Here is an 18,616-nt window from a genome sequence, read left to right as displayed (position 1 = left end):
TTCAATTCTAGTTTTCCGTGAACTTTTTGAAGTACCCTTGTATTGTCAAACATTTATATTATTATTTTGGTATTATTACCATTTGACAGAAGAAGAAAATAAGGACTGCTATCCAAGGACTTATAACATGGTATGGCTAAGCAGGAGTGACAGCCAGAGGTGTTAGGGTCTCCTGCAGAGTGCTTTGCTAGAAGCCTCTTCCTTGTTAGAGGCAGGTGGCATCCATTAGCTAATAACCCACTCTGTTATCCTTTACCCTCAAGTGTACCCGCTGGGCTCTGTTTTCATTTATAATGTTCTTCTGTCATCTGTGGAACAGCGTAGCAGTATATCAAAGCAGAATTCGTTTCAAACTGGAAGCAATTTATCATTTTCTTGTGGTGGTGAGACACGAGTTCCATTATGGCTACAGTCTTCAGAGGACATGGAAAAATGCTCAAAAGGTAGAGTGCCTGGAAACTTCTGCTTCTTTCTATCCTGACCCTCAAATGACACTGGTTTGGTATTTTATACTTCAGATGCATTTTTATCCTTCCCCTTCACACGTCTACATTCCCTCCTATATTTTGCTTATTAAGGCTGCGCTCATTGTCAACAAAGGACACTTTCTTTGCAGAGCCTTGTGTATTCACCTATGTGTGCATGCAGACAGGTTTCCTTTTCTATTTGAGTACTGATGCCTGATTTCCACATGGGCCTATAGGTTACAGTCTCCAGGGGTGGGGTCTACACAGCTGTCTTAAGTGCCAAAAATGATTCTGATGTACATCCAAGCTTGAGAATCAGGATTCTAGAGGTGAGTAGGTGACCAAATCGAGAGCCCCACAAGGTAGGTGTTCTCTACCCTTGCTGCACATTAGAATCACCAAGAGAGCTTTTATAGTGCAGGAATACCAACGCCCAAGCCTCTCTCCTAAAGAATCTCTTTAAATTGGTCTGGGGTCAGGCCCTGGCATCACTGATGTTTCTGTTTCCCAGGTAATTTTGATAAGAGGCAGATTTGAAAACTCCTGCCATAAGGAAGCGCAGCATTCTTGATTTTAATTAGCTAAGACTTACCCAGGGAACTAAAAATAGAAAAGATCACCAATGGGATTGGGAGTGCTCTGATTTAATTGTCTGGGGTGGGACTTGGGCACATGTAATTTAAAAACTTTCTCCGGTTGATTTTAACGTGTAGTAACAATTGAGAAACACTGGTTTATTTGTGGTTCCCCCCCCCCCAATTTTATTTTATTTTTTTATTAATTGATTGCACAGTATAATCATTTTTGGTTGCCCTTTAACAAATTCTTGCTAAACCTGCCGCCTTACCCCCCTTTCCCACCTCTGGCGGCCTCAGTTCCATTCTCTCCTTTTGAAAGAAGAACCACTGTTAAAGATGCCAGGTGGTAGCCTTGAAAATTGCATATTCTTTTATTGAGTGCAGATATTATCACCCCTGGGGCCATGTAGGCTTTGCCCTTCCAATAAATATCACCCATGAGCTACAATGAGTGACATCAGGGTGGAATAGTCCCTGAAGTGTTGTCTCTGGGTCAGCAGCATTGGCCTGGCCTGGGAACTTATTAGAAATGCAGATTTTCAGGCTCAACCCAAATGTTCTGTATCAGAAAATGGGGGTGGAGCCCCACAATCTGTGGTTTAACAAGTTCTCCAGGTGATTTTGACAATACCAATGTTTGAGAGCCATTATCCCAAGGCAATTTAACCTTGAATCATTAGCAGAAACATCCATCAGCATCCAGTGAACAGCAAATTGTGAACTAGCTTTTGAGTTAGTGACTGCGATCTGGTCTGAGAGAACTCTTCTGTCTCCTCAGGTCCATCTGCAGAGACTCTATGTGGTCCTCATGCAGGTCCCTGATCCACAAAGTACAACTTTGATTTTCATTTCATCCACTTAATGTGTATTGGGTCCTTGCACATGGGTAGCAGCAGCCTGTTATTGCAGGATTAGAAATAACAATGATGATGATGATGACTGGTTTTTATTTAGTTCTTGCTATGTGCCAGGCACTTGTCTAAGCACTCAGCATATATCAACTCATTTAACTCACAAGTATCCTGTGAGCTAGGTGTGTAATTATCCCTGTTTTCCAAATGTAGAAACTGAGACACAGAGAACTTACGTAATTTGCCCAAGAGTCACAGTTCATTACCTGGCTATGAACTGAACCATCGTGGTTCTCCAGATCCACACCCTAAACCACTATAGTCTACAACCTTTCCTATATAGATGGAAGTAAAATTTTCTTCCCTTACAGAGAAAAAATCAAATACAGATGCTCTTCAACTTGCAATGGGGTTATGTCCTGATAAATTCATTGTAAGCTGAAAACATTGTAAGTCAAAAATGCTTTTGATACACCTAACCTCCTGAACATCGTAGCTTAGTCTAGCCTACCTTAAACATGTTCAGAACTCTTAACAGTAGCCTATAGTTGAGAAAGATCATCAAACACAAAATCTATTTTAAAATAAAGTGTTGAATATCTCATGTAATTTATTGAATACTGTACTGAAAGTGAAAAACAGAATGGTTGTATGGATACTTGAAGTGCGGTGTCTACTGAAGCAGATCACTTTCACACCATTGTAAAGCCAAAAAATCATTAAGTTGAACCATTGTAAGTCAGGGGTGGCCTGTATAGATAAATAAGAAAAGTAGCTGGCACGAGCATAGCCATCCCTCTTGCTAATGGAGAATCGTGAACAATGCCCTCTTTCCTCCCACAGACCTGGCCCACTGCCATGCCTATCTGATGGAAATGAGCCAGCTCCTGCAAAGTATGGACGTCCTGCATCGGACATACTCAGCACCGGCTATCAACGCCATCCAGGTCAGCCACAATCTTCTTCTGTTTGCATTCCAGCATTCTTCTTCCCTTCCTCTCCCTAGCCTTTCACTAACAGTGGGATGTTGTCTGGTTGAGTTGGCTTCCGCCAAACTCAAGGGGATGGAGGTGGTCACTTTGCTGTGCATTTATCTCTACTGGTTTGGTGGACCTTACTATCTGTGCTCTCTTTCCTGTTTTGAAACAAAGGGTGGAGCTTTTGAAAGTCCCAAAAAGGAAAAAAGATCGCACAGGAGGTGGCGGTGCAGAGCTATTGGTAAAGATGCTAAAGGAACGCTGCAGGTAACCTTTGCTTCCCCCAACAGGCTGGTTTCTTCATGAGCCATGCTCTGCATGCCGCATGCTGGGAGCTACTTTGACTCACATAGGACACTAGACAAGTGGATATTCTGTAGGTGTTCTCTCCAGTACCCTGTGCACAGAGATGAATTCAGATTTTCTGGATACAAAGATAAGCATGTCATAGATATTGGGCAGGGAAGAAAATATTTTCTAAGGGAAAAATGGCCACCATTTTTAAAACTTTTGGTTTCACCTTCTTGAATGTTTTGCCTGCCTGCCCTCTTCCCTGCTTTGGTGTGTATCCTGTTCTGTGGCTGCTGTGGCCGTGTGCTCTGACCCACACCTTCTGCTGATGCTTAGTGGGTGAATCATCCCCTGAGCCCACAGGCCAGAGTCCCTCAGTGCAGGATGTTGTGCAGACTTTTGCCTCTTATCTCGAAACTTTCCCAATCTCCCATCAGAGGTTCACACATCATGCTAGGAACTGTCTTTCCAAGCGCAAAGCCAAGTCATATGCTGAGATTTGCAGCTTGGCTGTTGGATATTAAATTACAAAATTGTTAGATCAAAATAAATCCCAAGCTTTTGATAAATCACCTGATATATTCTTGTACACTCTTTGGTTCAAAGCACTTTGTGGGTTGAACCTAAATACTTTTAAAGAGTGTTCCATGTACAAACGTGAGAAGTTAGTTTTGTAGAAGCCCCAGGTGCAAATAAAGAAAAGCATTTTTAAACCTATTCACTACCGACAGCCTAGATACTGGATATTATTGTATGGAGGAAGGAACTGAGTATAAATAAGAAAGCTTGGCAGCATTAGTTGTCATTTTCAACCTCTGGCTTTAACGTTCTTATCATTTCCAGTAGTAGAATATGTGATTTCTCACCCATTTTTATTTCACAAGAAGCAAGTTGCTGTGGAAAGTGTTTTTCTGAGTTTTATTTTTCTTCTAATTTATCACTTGTAGGAAGACTTCATGTTCTTCTCTTAATATGCCCCAATCTTAAGACCAAATAAATACAAGGGGAGTTCAAAAAGTTTATGGAAAAATAGAATCAAAAGATAACACGAATCTTTCCATGAACTTTTGAAGTACCCTCATATTCTAAGCAATCTGCATCTGAAAGGAAATATCTCCCTTTGATGTCACTTTAGGTGCCTAAACCTTTCTCTGGCCCAGTAAGACTGCACTCCTCCAACCCTAATTTGTCAACACTAGATTTTGGAGAAGAGAAAAATTATTCTAATGGCTCTGAAACCTCATCAGAGTTTTCTAAAATGCAAGAAGATCTGTGTCATATTGCCCATAAAGGTAAATGAATTTTCTTTCTTTGTAGTGTGTTTCATGAAAATGTTAAATGCATGTATGAATGTGGGATGTCTTTGGAGAGGGTTTCTTAGTTGGTTCATTTTCTGCGCTATTAAGTTTTTGGGCAGTGTAATTTTTGTTTTATTTTCCTGGTACTGGAGAATGTATTGGCAAGAAGTTTCTTTTTAACCTCAGGGAGGAGACAGTGAGTGTTAGGTCTACTTTCAAAGCTGATAATTCATATGATGCTGATGGGAGTGTAAATTGGTAATTTTCTGAAGGGCCAGATGACATTATGTTCCAAGTATTTTTTTAGGCTGCCTATCTAGCAATTCCACCTTTTTTTTTTTTTGGATGGCTGGCCAGAATAGGGATCTGAACCCTTGACCTTAGTGTTATAGGACTGCACTCAAACCAGCTGAGCTCAATGGCCAGCCCTGCAATTCCACTTTGAAGAATTTATTTGTAGGAATTAACTTCAAATTTATCCAAATAAAGATATCCATTATAGCATTACATGTTTATCCTATGAAAAATTAAAATAAATGTTCAACATCATTAACCATTAGGGAAATAAAAATTAAAGCCATGATATGATATCACTGCATACCTATTAGAACAGCTAAAACTTAAAAAAAATGCAGTACCAAATGCTGGTAAGGATGTATAGAAACTGAATCTCTCATACATTGCCAGTGGCCATGTAAAACATACAACAGCTCTGGAAAATGGTTTGGCAGTGTTTTATAAAACTAAAGATGGACTTACCATTCAACTCAACACTCACATTCCTGGGCATTTATCCCCCCAAAATGAAAATTTATGTCCACACAAAGACCTATACACAAATGTTGAGAGTTAGATTTATTTGTGTTAGCCAAAGACTGGAAACAACTCAAATGTCCTTCAACAGATGACAGGTTAAACAAACTCATACATCCATGCAATGGAATACTACTCAGCAAAAAAACAAGGAACAAAGTATTGTTATATGCAGCAACTGGGTTCTATATTGTACCATAGTTATGTAAGATGTTACCATTGGGAGAATGGTATAGGGTACATGGCACTGCCCTGTACTGTTTTTGTAACTTCCTGTGAGTCCATAAATATTTCAAAATAAAAAGTTTAAAAATAAAATTTTAAATTACCTAAATGTCCAGCAATAGGGGATTGGATTCTTTTTAAATGCAATATGATCACATAATAGAATATTCAGCCATAATGTTCATAATAGCTATCTTATATTGAGCACATAGCTAGTATGTCAGGTATTTGCTGAGTATGTTACATGCCTTGTTTCATTTAATTCTAGCAGCAACCCATGAAGTAGATATTATTGTAATCTCCATTGCTTTGATAAGAAACCTGAGACTTAGAGAAGCTAAAGAACTTCCTGAGGGTTACATGGTTACAAAGTGGCCAACCTGAGACTTGAATCCTAACCTGCTTGATCCCAAAGTCCCTACTCCTCACCTGTTGTTTCACTGACCCTACAGATGGGGTGGCCAGGGTTATTTTTTACAGACAGAAAAATGTCCACAATGTATTATTGAGTAAAAATATAAGGTTACAAAACAATATATAGGTATGATCCCATTTTTCAAGAAAAAAATGTATCTCTGGCATATATAGTCATACTGAAAAGTCAAGGATGTACACAAGCATTTTGGTGATGGAGGCTAAAGTTATAAGTACCTATCTTCTTTCTGCTTATCTTTTTTTTTTTCCTTCAATTTTAATATACTGATTATTTTTCTTAAAGAGAAATGGATTTAAAACTTTTAAGTGGGAGGGCAGTGCCTGAAGTGAAAGGAGGAAAGGTGGTCCCTCTGTCATCTTTTTCTCCTAGCCCCATATTTTTCTTCCTTATGTTGTTGATTCCTTCAGCTTTCTCTTCCCTTACCCCACAAACCTAAAACATCGGTTATGAGGTTGGTTATGAGGGAACTATGCATGCTTTTTACAGATTCCTACCTCAAACTCTTCTCCTAGTTGCTATTAGCATTTTTTAGTGTTTTGCAATACTGTTGTGTGGTCTGTTTGTAAAACGGGAAGAATTACCTGGCCCACTCCTTAAAAGCTCTTCAAATACCCTCTTGGGCATTCTCTCTTATTAAAAGAATCAGTTGTAATTAGGACATTTTAGGTTTTATGGGAGGAAATTCCTACAAAACACCATTACTTTTTAATAATATGAACTGTCTTTTTAAAAATGAAAGGATAATGCCCCTGCTACAAAAAGTAAATGTCCTGAAATTTACCTGCAATGAAGAAGCTGCTTCCTCAGCAGGACAAATGTTGCCATATTGAGTAGATCCGTTGATCTCATCCTCCTGCAGAGATCTCTGTCTTGATGAGTATCTGTAGTGGGCCCCAGCCAGCTGCTCTGTCTTTGGGGCTTTGTGAAAACAGAGCTGCCACATACCTGAACTAGGTCGGCATTCATGCTCTGAGAACGGTCCAAGTGCACTTAACAACAGCCTGAGCCCCAGGGCGTATGGATAGCAAATTCCACAGGAAGCCCAACAAGTTGTGTTTCATTCCTGTGATTTTAAAGTGCACTTGCAAAGACTGAAGGAAGACCTTCCTTTTCCTACTTCTGGGAGTCTCTTTAACACAGACTCAGGGATCTCATGGAATAAAGACAGCTGTCAGGTTTGCCCTGAATCCTGTGACCTTGCATGCTTTCTCACTTCCATACATTCATACTCGAAGCATTGGACCTTTCTTCCTGTGTAAGCCTGTTTTGTTGCTAAAGGTGTCTCTTGTACTTTCTTGACTGCATCACTATTCTATTGACTGTAATTCTGAAGCAGCCGAACTAAAGGCAAGAATTCCACTGATGTAACGTAGTCTGTGTGCCCTTCAACTTATTATCTGCATCTGAATTCTCCCAGTTTTGTAGATCAAATGGTAGGCAACCAGTATATGTCCATCCTATTTTTAGAAGGCCTTGTTGTATATTATAAACTGTAAATTTCATTTTTATGGCATATCATTGAACTAATTCTCATTGGTTCATGTTTCTGGCTTTGTGTGTATGTTGACACACTTCTAAGCAACAGAGAACAAAACTGTACTAAAGCCTAAGAGTTATAAGTAATTTATGTTGCATATGTAAACTTTTACATTTCTCAAAATGTGTTTTATGGAACACTTTACCTATAAAATACTCCAAAAAACAAACAAGAATTTCATAATTAAAAATGTTTGGAAAACACTGCTGACCCTTTGGATTTATACAAGAAACAGTAAATAATAAAGTCTCTGAGAAGTCCTGCAGCAAAGAAACCTGTTTGCTTTGTTTAACTCAGTGATTTTCATTAATATTTGGGAAGCTCCCCTCGCCTACCTCACAATCCTCAATAGCTGTTAACATCCTGGAACTTAAGTTCCTGAGAAACATACTTCAGGAAACACTGTCAATAAAAAGCCTTTTTCAAGTTTACCCTCTATGATGGCTGAGTAGGCCCCCTATGTTACTGACTAGCTGTGGGACTTTGGCTTCACTGGTTAGCATCTTTGGCCCTCAGTTGCTTCATCTGTTAAATTTCTTAAAGTAGTTGTCTTGACTCTTTTGGCTCTCAAATTCTATAATTATCTTCTATGATTGTTTTACAATGAATAGAAAGAATTCATACTGTTGCTTATTATTACATGAAGGTTTTATGAGAGTGTTTTATTAGCAGTAGAGACAGAAATGACCAAACGTGGTGAGCAGATTTCAGGTGGAAAAGAAAGGAATAAGATAGGGCCAGGGTCAGGCTACTCCAAATGGAAGTAGATGTTCACATTCTGCCACGGAAGGGAAACAAATGGAGTTTTAGGGATACTTTTCCTACAGGTGAGGGAAATCCTCTTGTACAAATGCAGAAACTAAAAGTAAAACAAAACTAAAATGTATTAACTTACTATTTTGTTCCTGGATTATTTTCCTGTGTTGAGATGTAATTGGCTAGTGGTCATCTTCTAAACTATTTTGAGCTTTTGGAAGCATTGAATAAAAAGCCAATGTGTCACAATAATACCACTTTCATAGATTAAAAGTTAAAAGATATATAAATTAGAATTCAGCATAAGTGTACTTAGCAAGTAGATTCATGTAAATTATCGGAAAATAAGCGGTACCATTTAGTAACATTACCTAAAGTACCTAAATCAATTTGCATAGAGTTTGGTTTAGAAAATATTTTAAAACCATGGACCTCCTGTAATGCTTGAAATTAGAGGAAGCAAATTACAGAAGATCAGATCATCTTAGATATTCTAGGAATATTAACATTTTAAAGAAAGTTCACCCAAAATGTGGTTCCCATTTAAAAGAAGGAAAGAAAAAGGAGCTCTGCTGTGTGTTAGGTGCCACGTGATAGGATGTTTTCTCATTGCTTCCTTAAGGCACACTTGAGATGTGGGTATTATTCACATACGTAGATATGGAAACCAAGGATTGTCCAAAATCTAAATGGCAACTAAGTCGTAGAGGTGGGACTTAAGTTCAGTCTTCCCTTATTACAGAATTTCTCTTCCCTGTGCCACATAGGTAGGTGTGGTAGGGGTGGTCTCTGTAGGGGTGGTCTCCATGGCATTCATAACTATGTTTCTCAAGATCTTATTCTTTCCCGATGCTGAGAAATTGCTACATAGGAGCATGTTGAGAAGTAGAGCTCAGGTAAATTAAGAGTACAGTTATCCAGCTTATGCCATCCAGACATGCTGCCTGTTATACTCTCACCATCCTAACTCAGAGAAAGAATGGCACGAAGGCCTGTAGAAACAGGACAGGTAGTGACCACCCAGAGCCACCTGTATGATGCTGATGGTGTTCTGTTCTGTGGATGCAGCTTAAGGTTTCTTGTTTGTTATCAGAAGCTCAATCTGTGTCCCACTCTCTTAGCCCAGCAATGGGGTCTGAGAAATGGCTAAGGACAGCCTGGGAAAGAAAGAGACAAGTGAACAGAGATAACATAATTGTCTTCCAATATCCAACCAACCCATGAAAGAGGAAGTAGTCCTGTTTGACACCGAGAAGACACTGAGGCATGTGTTGGCTTAGCCACAGGAAGGACTTTCTAAGTCCCAGAGCAGAACGTGTACTGCATTAGGAGACAGCTGTGCCCTGAGAAATGTGGGCTGAAAGCCCGTTGGGCAAGGAAGCTGGGGATTGCCAGGAGCTGGTCATGTTGTGGGGTGGGTAGCTTTGGTGGTCTTTGAGGGTCCTTGTAGCTCTGAGCATCTGAGACTTTCTCTCTGGCTTTGTTTATTAGGTATTCATAGATGTGAAACACTCATTTGGATCTTCTGGTTTTTTAAGCTTTTTATTTATCTCCAGTAAACTTAGAATCATGTTAGAAGTAAGAAAACACTCCTGTCACGGAGAATATTCCTGACCTTTGGGATCTTGTGTCTTTCAAAATTAATATAAATATGGTCTCTCGTGAACGGTCTCTAACCATTGCTCCATGTGTGGCTGTGAATGACCATCTTAATGCCTCTGGGTGAGCCTTAATAGTTATTTAAGGAATTTAGTGCATGGGGATCTGATCATCGGAACCCTTTTGTCAGATGATTTAGGAAGAGTTTTACACCTTACAATGAAATATAATGACTATTATGAGTTTCTTTCTGCTTATTTTGTGCCCACCACAGTCCTGTCTGTGATATATTTTGAACCAAATATTGTCTATTCTGCCCGTTTTTAAAATTTAAGTCAGATTCTTCTAGTTTGGTTGAAAGCCTTGCTTTACCACAGGTCACCTGAAAGCTAGAGGAATTGATTTGGGAAAGTGGCAATCAGCTGAGTGTCACATTTATTTTATTGGGAGCAATAAACATGACAGAGAAGAGGTGGTTCCCCCTGGGACCAACTCCTATGGTGGGCATACTGTGTGTGTGTGTGTGCATGTGGCAGGGTGTTGGTGCCTTTATAGGACGTAAAGTGCAGTGAGTTAACTGCGTGGCTCTCCTCCTGCTCTTCTAGGGCTCAGTAGACCCTGGCCAATCTTCCATTCATATAATCTCTACCCCGTGTATAGATATTTATAAGCATTGTCCTGGCAAGAGACTAAAGTGTCCTCCTAGAGCTGTTGCCCATATTTCAAGAGACTGCAGTCACCATCATTTTTATCCTCATCACTGCTGGTCAATTGCAGTGAAGTTATTTATCACACACCACACTGGGGTTAAGTGCTTTGCCTGCATTATCTTATTTAATCCTCGTAATGGTCTTACAAAGAAAGTGCTAATGTTTTCCCCACATACAAATGAGGAAGTTGGGGTTCAGGCACCTCATACAGTTTTCCGAGGTCATGGTATGAATAAGAGATGCAACTGGGAAGAATCCAGGGCTGATAGTGGAGCCCAAACTATTGGTCACCGTTGTGCTGCCCATGACTTTGCTTCACTGAATTGTTTAAAGGGCTGAGTGTGTTTCATGGGTACTGTTAGGAAATTTTAGCACCTATTGACCCCTGTCTTCTGTTGACAGAAGCAGCACTATAATGTGTGTGTGTGTGTGTGTGTGTGTGTGTGTGTGTGTGTGTGTGTGTGTGTACATGTAAACAGATTGCTTATTTGAGCTATGACTTTGTGAAGATGCTCTAAGATCATCACTAAATGCCACACTGCTGTGACATTTCAAGAGGTTCATTGTCCTCCTTGCTGTTAAATGAAGGAAGTCAATAATGTGTATTTAGTTTCTGTGTTACTCAATAGGCCACTCTTGGATAACAATACCTCTAAAAATGCAACCCTGTGGAATTCAATAATATGCCAGGTCACTTGAGAAGAAGTATGTCTCGGTCTTTACTCTTCTTCCTGCCCTTCTAAAACAAAACATAATAAAGGAGATTGGAAAGATGATATCAAGTATGATGTCCGTGATCAATAATTTAGATGACAGTTTCCTCATAAGTTGTATATTATGTGATCAAAACCTGATAAATTTTTTACCATGTGTGTTCAGACATTTGAGCGCCTAGTAGTCCTAAGCTCTCATTGTACCTGAACGCTCACTAAAGTGAACAGAGTAGCTGAATGCCAAGATTCAAGGTGGGGGATTCTGGGTCCCGTAGCGGGAAGAACTAATAAGAGGGTAGGTAGCACCTTATTTTCAGATAAATTCAAACTTACAGAAAAGTTGCAAGAATAATACAAAGAACTCCAATATAGTCTTACCCAGATTCACCACTTTTAATATTCTGCACATTTGTTTTATACTTTCTCTCTTTCTGTGCACAAACACCTTTATTTTTTTGAATCATTTGAGAGTGAGATTCATACATCATGTCATTCTTTACGGCTTTATAATTAAGTGCATATTTCCTAAAAATAGGGATATTCTGTTAAATAACCATATCAAATTCAGGAAATGTAGTATTGAAACAATGCTTTTATCTATTCTGCCTTCATATTCAAATGTTGTCAATTATCCCAGTAATGTCCTATAAAGCCATTTTCTCCCTTGAGCACAGGATCTGGTCCATAATCATATATTGTATTTCATTGTCGTGCCTCTTTAGACTCCCTTAATTGGGATATTCCTCAGCCTTTCTTTCTCCTTTATAAAATGGACACTTTTGAAGAGTATAGACCAATTTTTAAAAATAGGATGTTCCTCATTTTGGGTTGTCTGATGACTGCTCATGATCACATTCAGATTGTATATCCCTAAGTGTGTGCAACTAAGAAGATGTGTCTTTTTCAGGATATTGTACCCAGAAGATCACAAAGGTCACCTGACTCTCACTTGTAATTAATTTTGATCACCTGGTTAAGGTGCTGTCTAGTTTTTCTGCTGCATTGTTACCATTTTTCCCTTGATAACCACCAATAAGCTTTGTTTTTAAGCATTTCCAGTCTTTGGGGATACAAATAAAACTAAATGCTGATCATTGAGAACCCAGAAGTGTAGTCCAAGTGTCAATATATTTTGATAAGTCATAAAACCATGGAATGTTTTAGTGAATAGGGGCCTTGGAATTGGCAAATGTGTGTGTATATGTGTTAGTTTTAATAGACTTTATTTTTTCAAGCAATTTTAGGTCTACAGCAAAATTGAGTAGAAAGTACAGAGTTCCCATAAACCCCTTCCCCCATGTAAGCACAGCATCTCTCACTGTCAACATCCCCCACCAGAGTAGTACTTTTGATCCAATCAATGAACATACATTGTCACGTCATCATCACCCAGAGTCCCTAGTTTACACTAAGATTCGCTCCTGGGGTTGTACATCGCAAATGTGCTTTTTAAAAGTCAGTGTAAAGTATACATTTGCTGCATTTTCAGAAATAAAATTAAATTTATATAAAATAAAAATAAAATATATAAAATAAAAAAATAAAAATATAAAAATAACATAAGATTTTCAGAACTGGTTGGGCTGGCCTCTTAGCTCGGTTGATTAGAGCACAGTGTTGTAACACTAAGGTCAAGGGTTCGGATCCCCTTACTGATCAGCTGCAAAAAAAAAAAAATTATTCAGGGCTGTTACTTTGCTAAATCCTTTTATAAGAAATACATTTTTCTGTATTTTGTTTTTACTTATGCCTCTTCCTTTACTCCTTTTTATAATGATTATATCTTTATAGTTTACTTCACTTTAAGGTCAGCTTTTAATACCATGTCAATGGAGAGAGAGAAACTGAGGCAGCTGATGGAGCAGGATGCCTCCTCACCCCCTTCTGCTCAGGTCATTGGTCTGAAGCATGCACTGTCATCCGTAAGTTACGTGTCTGTGTCACAGAAATGCCTGAAAAGATGTCCAGGCTCACAAAGTTTTTGTTTTCCATTTCCATGGTTGTGTTGAAAATTCAGGAGAAAATCAAACAAATTATCTAAATTGTATTTTGACCTTTTATCATATCTGCTTATTTAAAACACCAAAACTTAGCCTACCCAAAATCTTACTAGCTTGTATTTTATTAAGTGATGGATTGTTTGGTTTCCTCCGATTTACCTTAATTTTTGTTTCTGTAAAACTTTTACTGAATGTGTGTGTCTTACAGATACCTGTTTGTTATTGCTTTCAAAATCTGTCAGTTTGGAGGAGATGTTTTATACCTGAGGCACCACAAGCTTAGACTGACTTTCCAAATGACAGGTGGCAGAGTGAAATTTCCAATTCACACTCAATTTTCTCTACTGCTGCTCTTTCAAAGACATAAAAGTTATTTTATTTGATTAAGTAGCACAAATATTTAGCTCCCTGCCACCCCACCATGGGCACAAATAGATGAGACATAAGTGTCTGTCAGGTAACCTCACAGTGTCAGAAAAATCACTGTCAAAGCCTCAACTATTTTTCAGTAAGCCATTCTGTCACTCATTTTCTCTCCTTTTTTCCTTCAGTTTTAATTCATTCCTCAGAATAGTTGGGCTCCTTTGCAGTGCCGTATCCTAACCCTATCTGAACAGCTGAAGTTGTCTGGTTATCTACTGAGAAGCTAGAGACCTTTTGAAACAACATACTTACTTGCGTGTACTCTTTGCTTACACTTTGAAATTCTGACTTTAAATGGAGAAAGAGCGTGTGTACATCTGAAGTGACCATCTGAAGCAGTACTGAATTTTCTGTTTCAGGTCAGGTGGGGGAGATGAATTTTAGGATTTTTGTTACTGGAAGCCAATACAGATACTGAGAGAACTAGAAAATGTCTGTTCACATTTTCTATTCATCGTGTTGCTGAGAAATGTAATGCTCTTGGTGCAGTGTTAATGATAAATTCTTTACCATCCGCACATGTCGTTGTTGTAGAGTATTTAAGAAATAACCATTCAGTTGACTATTCCAAGTATGCTTTCTGAAAGAAAAATTAAAAATAACATTGGCTTACTCCATATATAGAGTCTTAATGTCTTAACGGCAGAGATAGAAACATCCAGTTTTCTTTTTTGTTTTCTTTTGGTTTTTTATTGAAACATAATTGATTGTACATATTTGTGGGGTACAGAGTTAAATATTCTATACCTGTGTACAATGTGTGATGATCAAATCAGGATAATTAGCATGTTCATCATTACAAAACATAATTATTCTTTGAGAAACAGCCACTTTTGGGTCCCATTGGGCAGCCAGCTGCGCATTGGGTGCCACCTTGGTTTGAGAAAAGCAAAGTGGCTCTTTTTTTTTTTTAGTTTATTTCTTAGTGATACAACGCATTTCTTATTTTTCCCTTTAGGTTGGCCATTAGTGCATTTAGAAGGTTCCTCTGATGGGCTCCCGTAAGTCCCTTTCCCTGTGGTTTTCCTCTCTCCTGCCTCCCCTGTGGAGGTCTGGCCTCATCTTGTTAACTCTCTTGTGTGGCCATTGAGACCTATTTGGCTGTAGTATCCCAGGCCGACGTTGTTCTCACGTTTACTAAAAAATTCACTCTCACCCATGTTCACGATTCTGGAAACTTAAGATAAAACAGAATGATCCTTTTTTTCCTTTTTGGCTTGGATTCCTGATTAGGTTCAAGACTTGTTTTTTTAAAATAAAATTTTTACAGCCCTCTCAGGGCTGTTGGAATGGGTATGTTGGGGCTGTATGTGCAACCTTGGTACGTTTCTTACTTCTGCCTGTGGCTTACAAAAGAAAGAGAAGCTACTAAAATAACAGTTTTCAGGCCATACTAAAATTCTAGCCACCATACCAGTGTCATATGGGCCAGAATAAAGTGAGTGCCCTAAAGAGATTGTTATGAGTGGTTGTGAGGTCTTAGTTCAGTGATTCTTAAATGATTCTTGAGGATTTTCCAATAACTCATACCCCACTGCGGGTACTAAGAAATAAAGCCATAATCCTTGTTGGAGATCCAGGCTGTGGATTAGGCAGTGCCATGTCCTTCTGTGCTCTCAGCAGGTAGTCCCTAGGGGCCCTGATAGATGGGAAGGGCTCTGAGCTCCTTGGAAGAGAGTTGGAATACAGACAGGCTAATGGATATGTGCGCAAGCACCGTGGAGCTGATTGTGGGAGTGTCTGGGAACAATTAGGAGAACTTGTCCCCTTCCAAGGACAGACCACTTGGAGAACAGTTGGGCATGAAGTGCACAGGAGTGTCAGCATGAAGGAAACGTCTCTATTTACCTTTGAGCCAGTTCCCTCATAGTTGAGAGGTTGAGATAAGGAAGGGATCTGCCCAGGGGAAAATAAAAGAGGTCTGCGGTGGTCTCATATGTGCTCACATCTCACATCCTATTCCCAGGGCCGTGGTCCTTAAGCTGTTATGCAGGTAAGTGAAGTTGGTTTACTTATTTATTTTTTAAATTTAGTTGCCTAAGTCCTGAAGAATGAATAAAATAATCAGCGTCTATATTGGAAAAGAGTGAAATTAATCTTGCACAAAGTCCTACTTTGCACACTACCAGCACACTTCCTAAGATCCAAGCATGTCCTATTTGTTTTCTCCCAGGCTTCTCAGAACCAGTATCCTGTTGTAAAGCATTCAAGGAAAAAGTCAGGGCTCCATCACGGAGAGGTTTATCAGACTCTTAGAGATCTCTCCTGCTGGTTCCACTGCTGTGCTTTTCTGAAACGTCTATTTATTAACGGAGCCCCACTATTTTTAACATGTTCCAGGCCCTAGCACAAAACACAGATCTTAAAGACCGCTTACGCAGAATCCATGCAGAGTCTCTGCTCCTCGACACCCCTGCTGTTGCCAAGTCGGGTGACGGTCTGGCAGAGGTGGGTAGGTTTCTCGTCTGGTAACTCTCCATGGCCTCACGCGGCACCCTCTGTCCCGTCCCACGGCCTCCCTGCTTCCCCTGTGAGTGGCGTTCACACCTCTGCCTGCCTCCTGGCGTTGCTGGCCGTAACTGCCACATGGACTGGGGTCTCCTTGGGCTTCAAAAGTTTTCTTGAGAGTGTGTTGCTAATGGCATTTTTAAACTGCTTTCCTCCCCCCACCCCAATTCTTCTTCTTTTTGTATTTCTTCACCCTATTTCCCTCCTAAGTATTGCCTTTTTATCTAAGTGTTACTGGAGTGGGACTACAGAGAGACAAACATTTTCTCCTTTCTGAACAAACCTAAATTTCTCTGACGTACAGCTTCCCAGTTCCTGGCCAGCCTCCTTTGCTCCTCTGTAAGAACCACACTGCCCCTTCTTTGGGCTATTCCCTTCTTCTACTTCCTGTGGTTTTTTTTTTTTCTTTTTCTTTTACAGCACGTAGCAGCTATACACTCCGAGGGAGAGAATATTGCATTATGGTTGAAGTGCCTCGATCAGTTAATAATGCATTAAAAGATCATTTCTCAAGACTTGGGATGTTTATTCAAAATAGTTTTCAAATGCTTAAAATGAGAAATTTCAGAAAAATACAAGTGGGTTACTCAAAATAAGTAGGAAAGGGTAACGAAGATAAAAACTGTTTTTAGCTATCTCTTATATTTATATGCCTGCCTCAGTTGTGCTAACATTTTCATTAAACTTATTAGACTGAGTACATTTAAGATAAAAAATGAGGAAGGTAATAGACAAGCAGGGGAAGTGTATATATATAAAGTTGTCAGAGAAGTCTCTAATATCTAATCACGTCCTTCTTCCTTCTTTTCTTGTCCTCACACAATACATTCACTCCTTGGGAAGCCGCTGTGTTGGGCAATGAAGAAGGTTGAGGCTGAGGTCAGTCAGTACGTAGACACCAGGCCCCAGGTGTCTGCCCCATCTGAAGCACAGGCTGTGCCCCTTGTTGACAGGACCATCTCCGTCTGATGAGAGTTACCCTGTCTCTGCAGAGGCTTATGGGTCTCTCATTAATAATGAGGCACATGGGAGTGGTAGAATAGGAAATTCTTCTAATGATGTACTACTCCCAAAAGATCACTTTTCATTTATTTTAGCCCAGACCTAACCTGTCACTGACAGGATTGAGCACCTAAACATTACTTATAGTGGCTTTCATTTCAGGCCTGGGCAAAGAAATGTGCTTACCAGGCAGATCCTCTTCTGAATCTGCACATTTGCTAGAGCAGAGCCCAGTCATGGCTGTGACAGAGAGGGTTGTTTGCTGCCAAACACTGTGACATTCTCTGGAGCTTCTTGCATTTCCAGACAGTACTTACCTTTTAAATAGTATTAGCACATAAGTTACATTGATCTATTTAACAAGTAGTTAAGTAGATAACCTTCATTTATGCTTTTATGAACTTATGTTCAGTGGTGTATACTTGGGGCCATTTGTGTTTTGGAAAGGAAACCAAAATCACAAGTCTTTTAAAATGCATATTTTAAAACTGACCTCAAAAGTAACATACCTGAAAGCTTAAACGCTATAAACTGTCCTTGAGTAACATCACTCAAACTCTCATTTTCCAAAACACCCTTTTTGAGTCTTGGATCAGTTTTGCAGTCGTCTCATTTATCAATTTCCTCTTTCAGAGATTTTCTGTTTCCCATGTTTTGTCCCTTTCTTCACTGAGTGACTCAGCTAACATTCCCAGCAGGGGAAAAGCCGTTGTTGCCTTCAGGAAACAAGTATGAGAATGAGTGGAAATGGCCACCCAGACTGAAAGCTTGACTCCAGTTTATTTCTTTAGGAAACGCCCAGGCACCTCGAATACTCTGTTGGGGAGTGACAGTCCCCGACAGTGGGGCCAGCCTGAGGTGCTGTTTTCAGGACCCCTCACTGTCTTTGCTTCCTTTCTGTTACCTTCTTTTAGCTGCACAAATTACCCATCTTTGGTGTTGGGCCTGGCTACTCAAATTCTAAAATTCCCCCTTTCCTATCAGAAATTACCCCTACAACTTATCAAGTCCTCCTATTCTACATTCCTGAATGTGAAGATTTGGTATTATCAGTTGATCAGTTTTTATAGTATTTTAGATTCCAGATGAATGGTCAAATGACTTTTGGAGGTAACATCCTACCACATCTAAAATTCATTTAATTCCTTAAAATTCATTTAAGGGCAAGAACTTTAAAAGAAAAGTCTGAAAGAGAAGAAGGGAACTTAATTCTTTTAATTGCCAACTTGTTTGTTATATTCTATATGCATTTGAAGGCATTGTCTCACAAACTCCTAACTACAACTCTGTGACATAGGTGGTGGTAGTTTCATTTTAGAGACGAGGAAACCAAAGCACAGAGAGGTTAAATAACTTCCCCCAGAAACAGAGCTTGTAAAAGACAGAGCTGGGATTTAAATCCACATCTAATGAGTCCAAAGCACTTGTTTCA

The 18,616-nt window shown here is 39.5% G+C and overlaps 1 protein-coding gene across 7 annotated transcripts in view; it reads left to right on the top strand.

Moving 5' to 3' along the window:
• OSBPL3 (oxysterol binding protein like 3) overlaps positions 1-18,616 on the top strand; it is a 177,264-nt gene that overhangs the window by 110,719 nt on the left and 47,929 nt on the right. For 4 of the 7 annotated variants that reach the window (XM_063098980.1, XM_063098986.1, XM_063098979.1 and 1 more), the window contains 6 exons: positions 320-443; positions 2,740-2,843; positions 3,048-3,140; positions 4,300-4,456; positions 13,043-13,173; positions 16,015-16,122. In XM_063098980.1, the coding sequence (XP_062955050.1) occupies positions 320-443; positions 2,740-2,843; positions 3,048-3,140; positions 4,300-4,456; positions 13,043-13,173; positions 16,015-16,122 (717 nt within the window). The remainder of the gene's footprint in view (positions 1-319; positions 444-2,739; positions 2,844-3,047; positions 3,141-4,299; positions 4,457-13,042; positions 13,174-16,014; positions 16,123-18,616) is intronic. The other 3 variants (XM_063098981.1, XM_063098983.1, XM_063098985.1) reach the window with 3 other exon arrangements.

Source organism: Cynocephalus volans, chromosome 6, assembly GCF_027409185.1.
Source record: "Cynocephalus volans isolate mCynVol1 chromosome 6, mCynVol1.pri, whole genome shotgun sequence".
NCBI lineage: Eukaryota > Metazoa > Chordata > Mammalia > Dermoptera > Cynocephalidae > Cynocephalus > Cynocephalus volans.
This window is presented reverse-complemented; position numbering and strand designations above follow the sequence as displayed.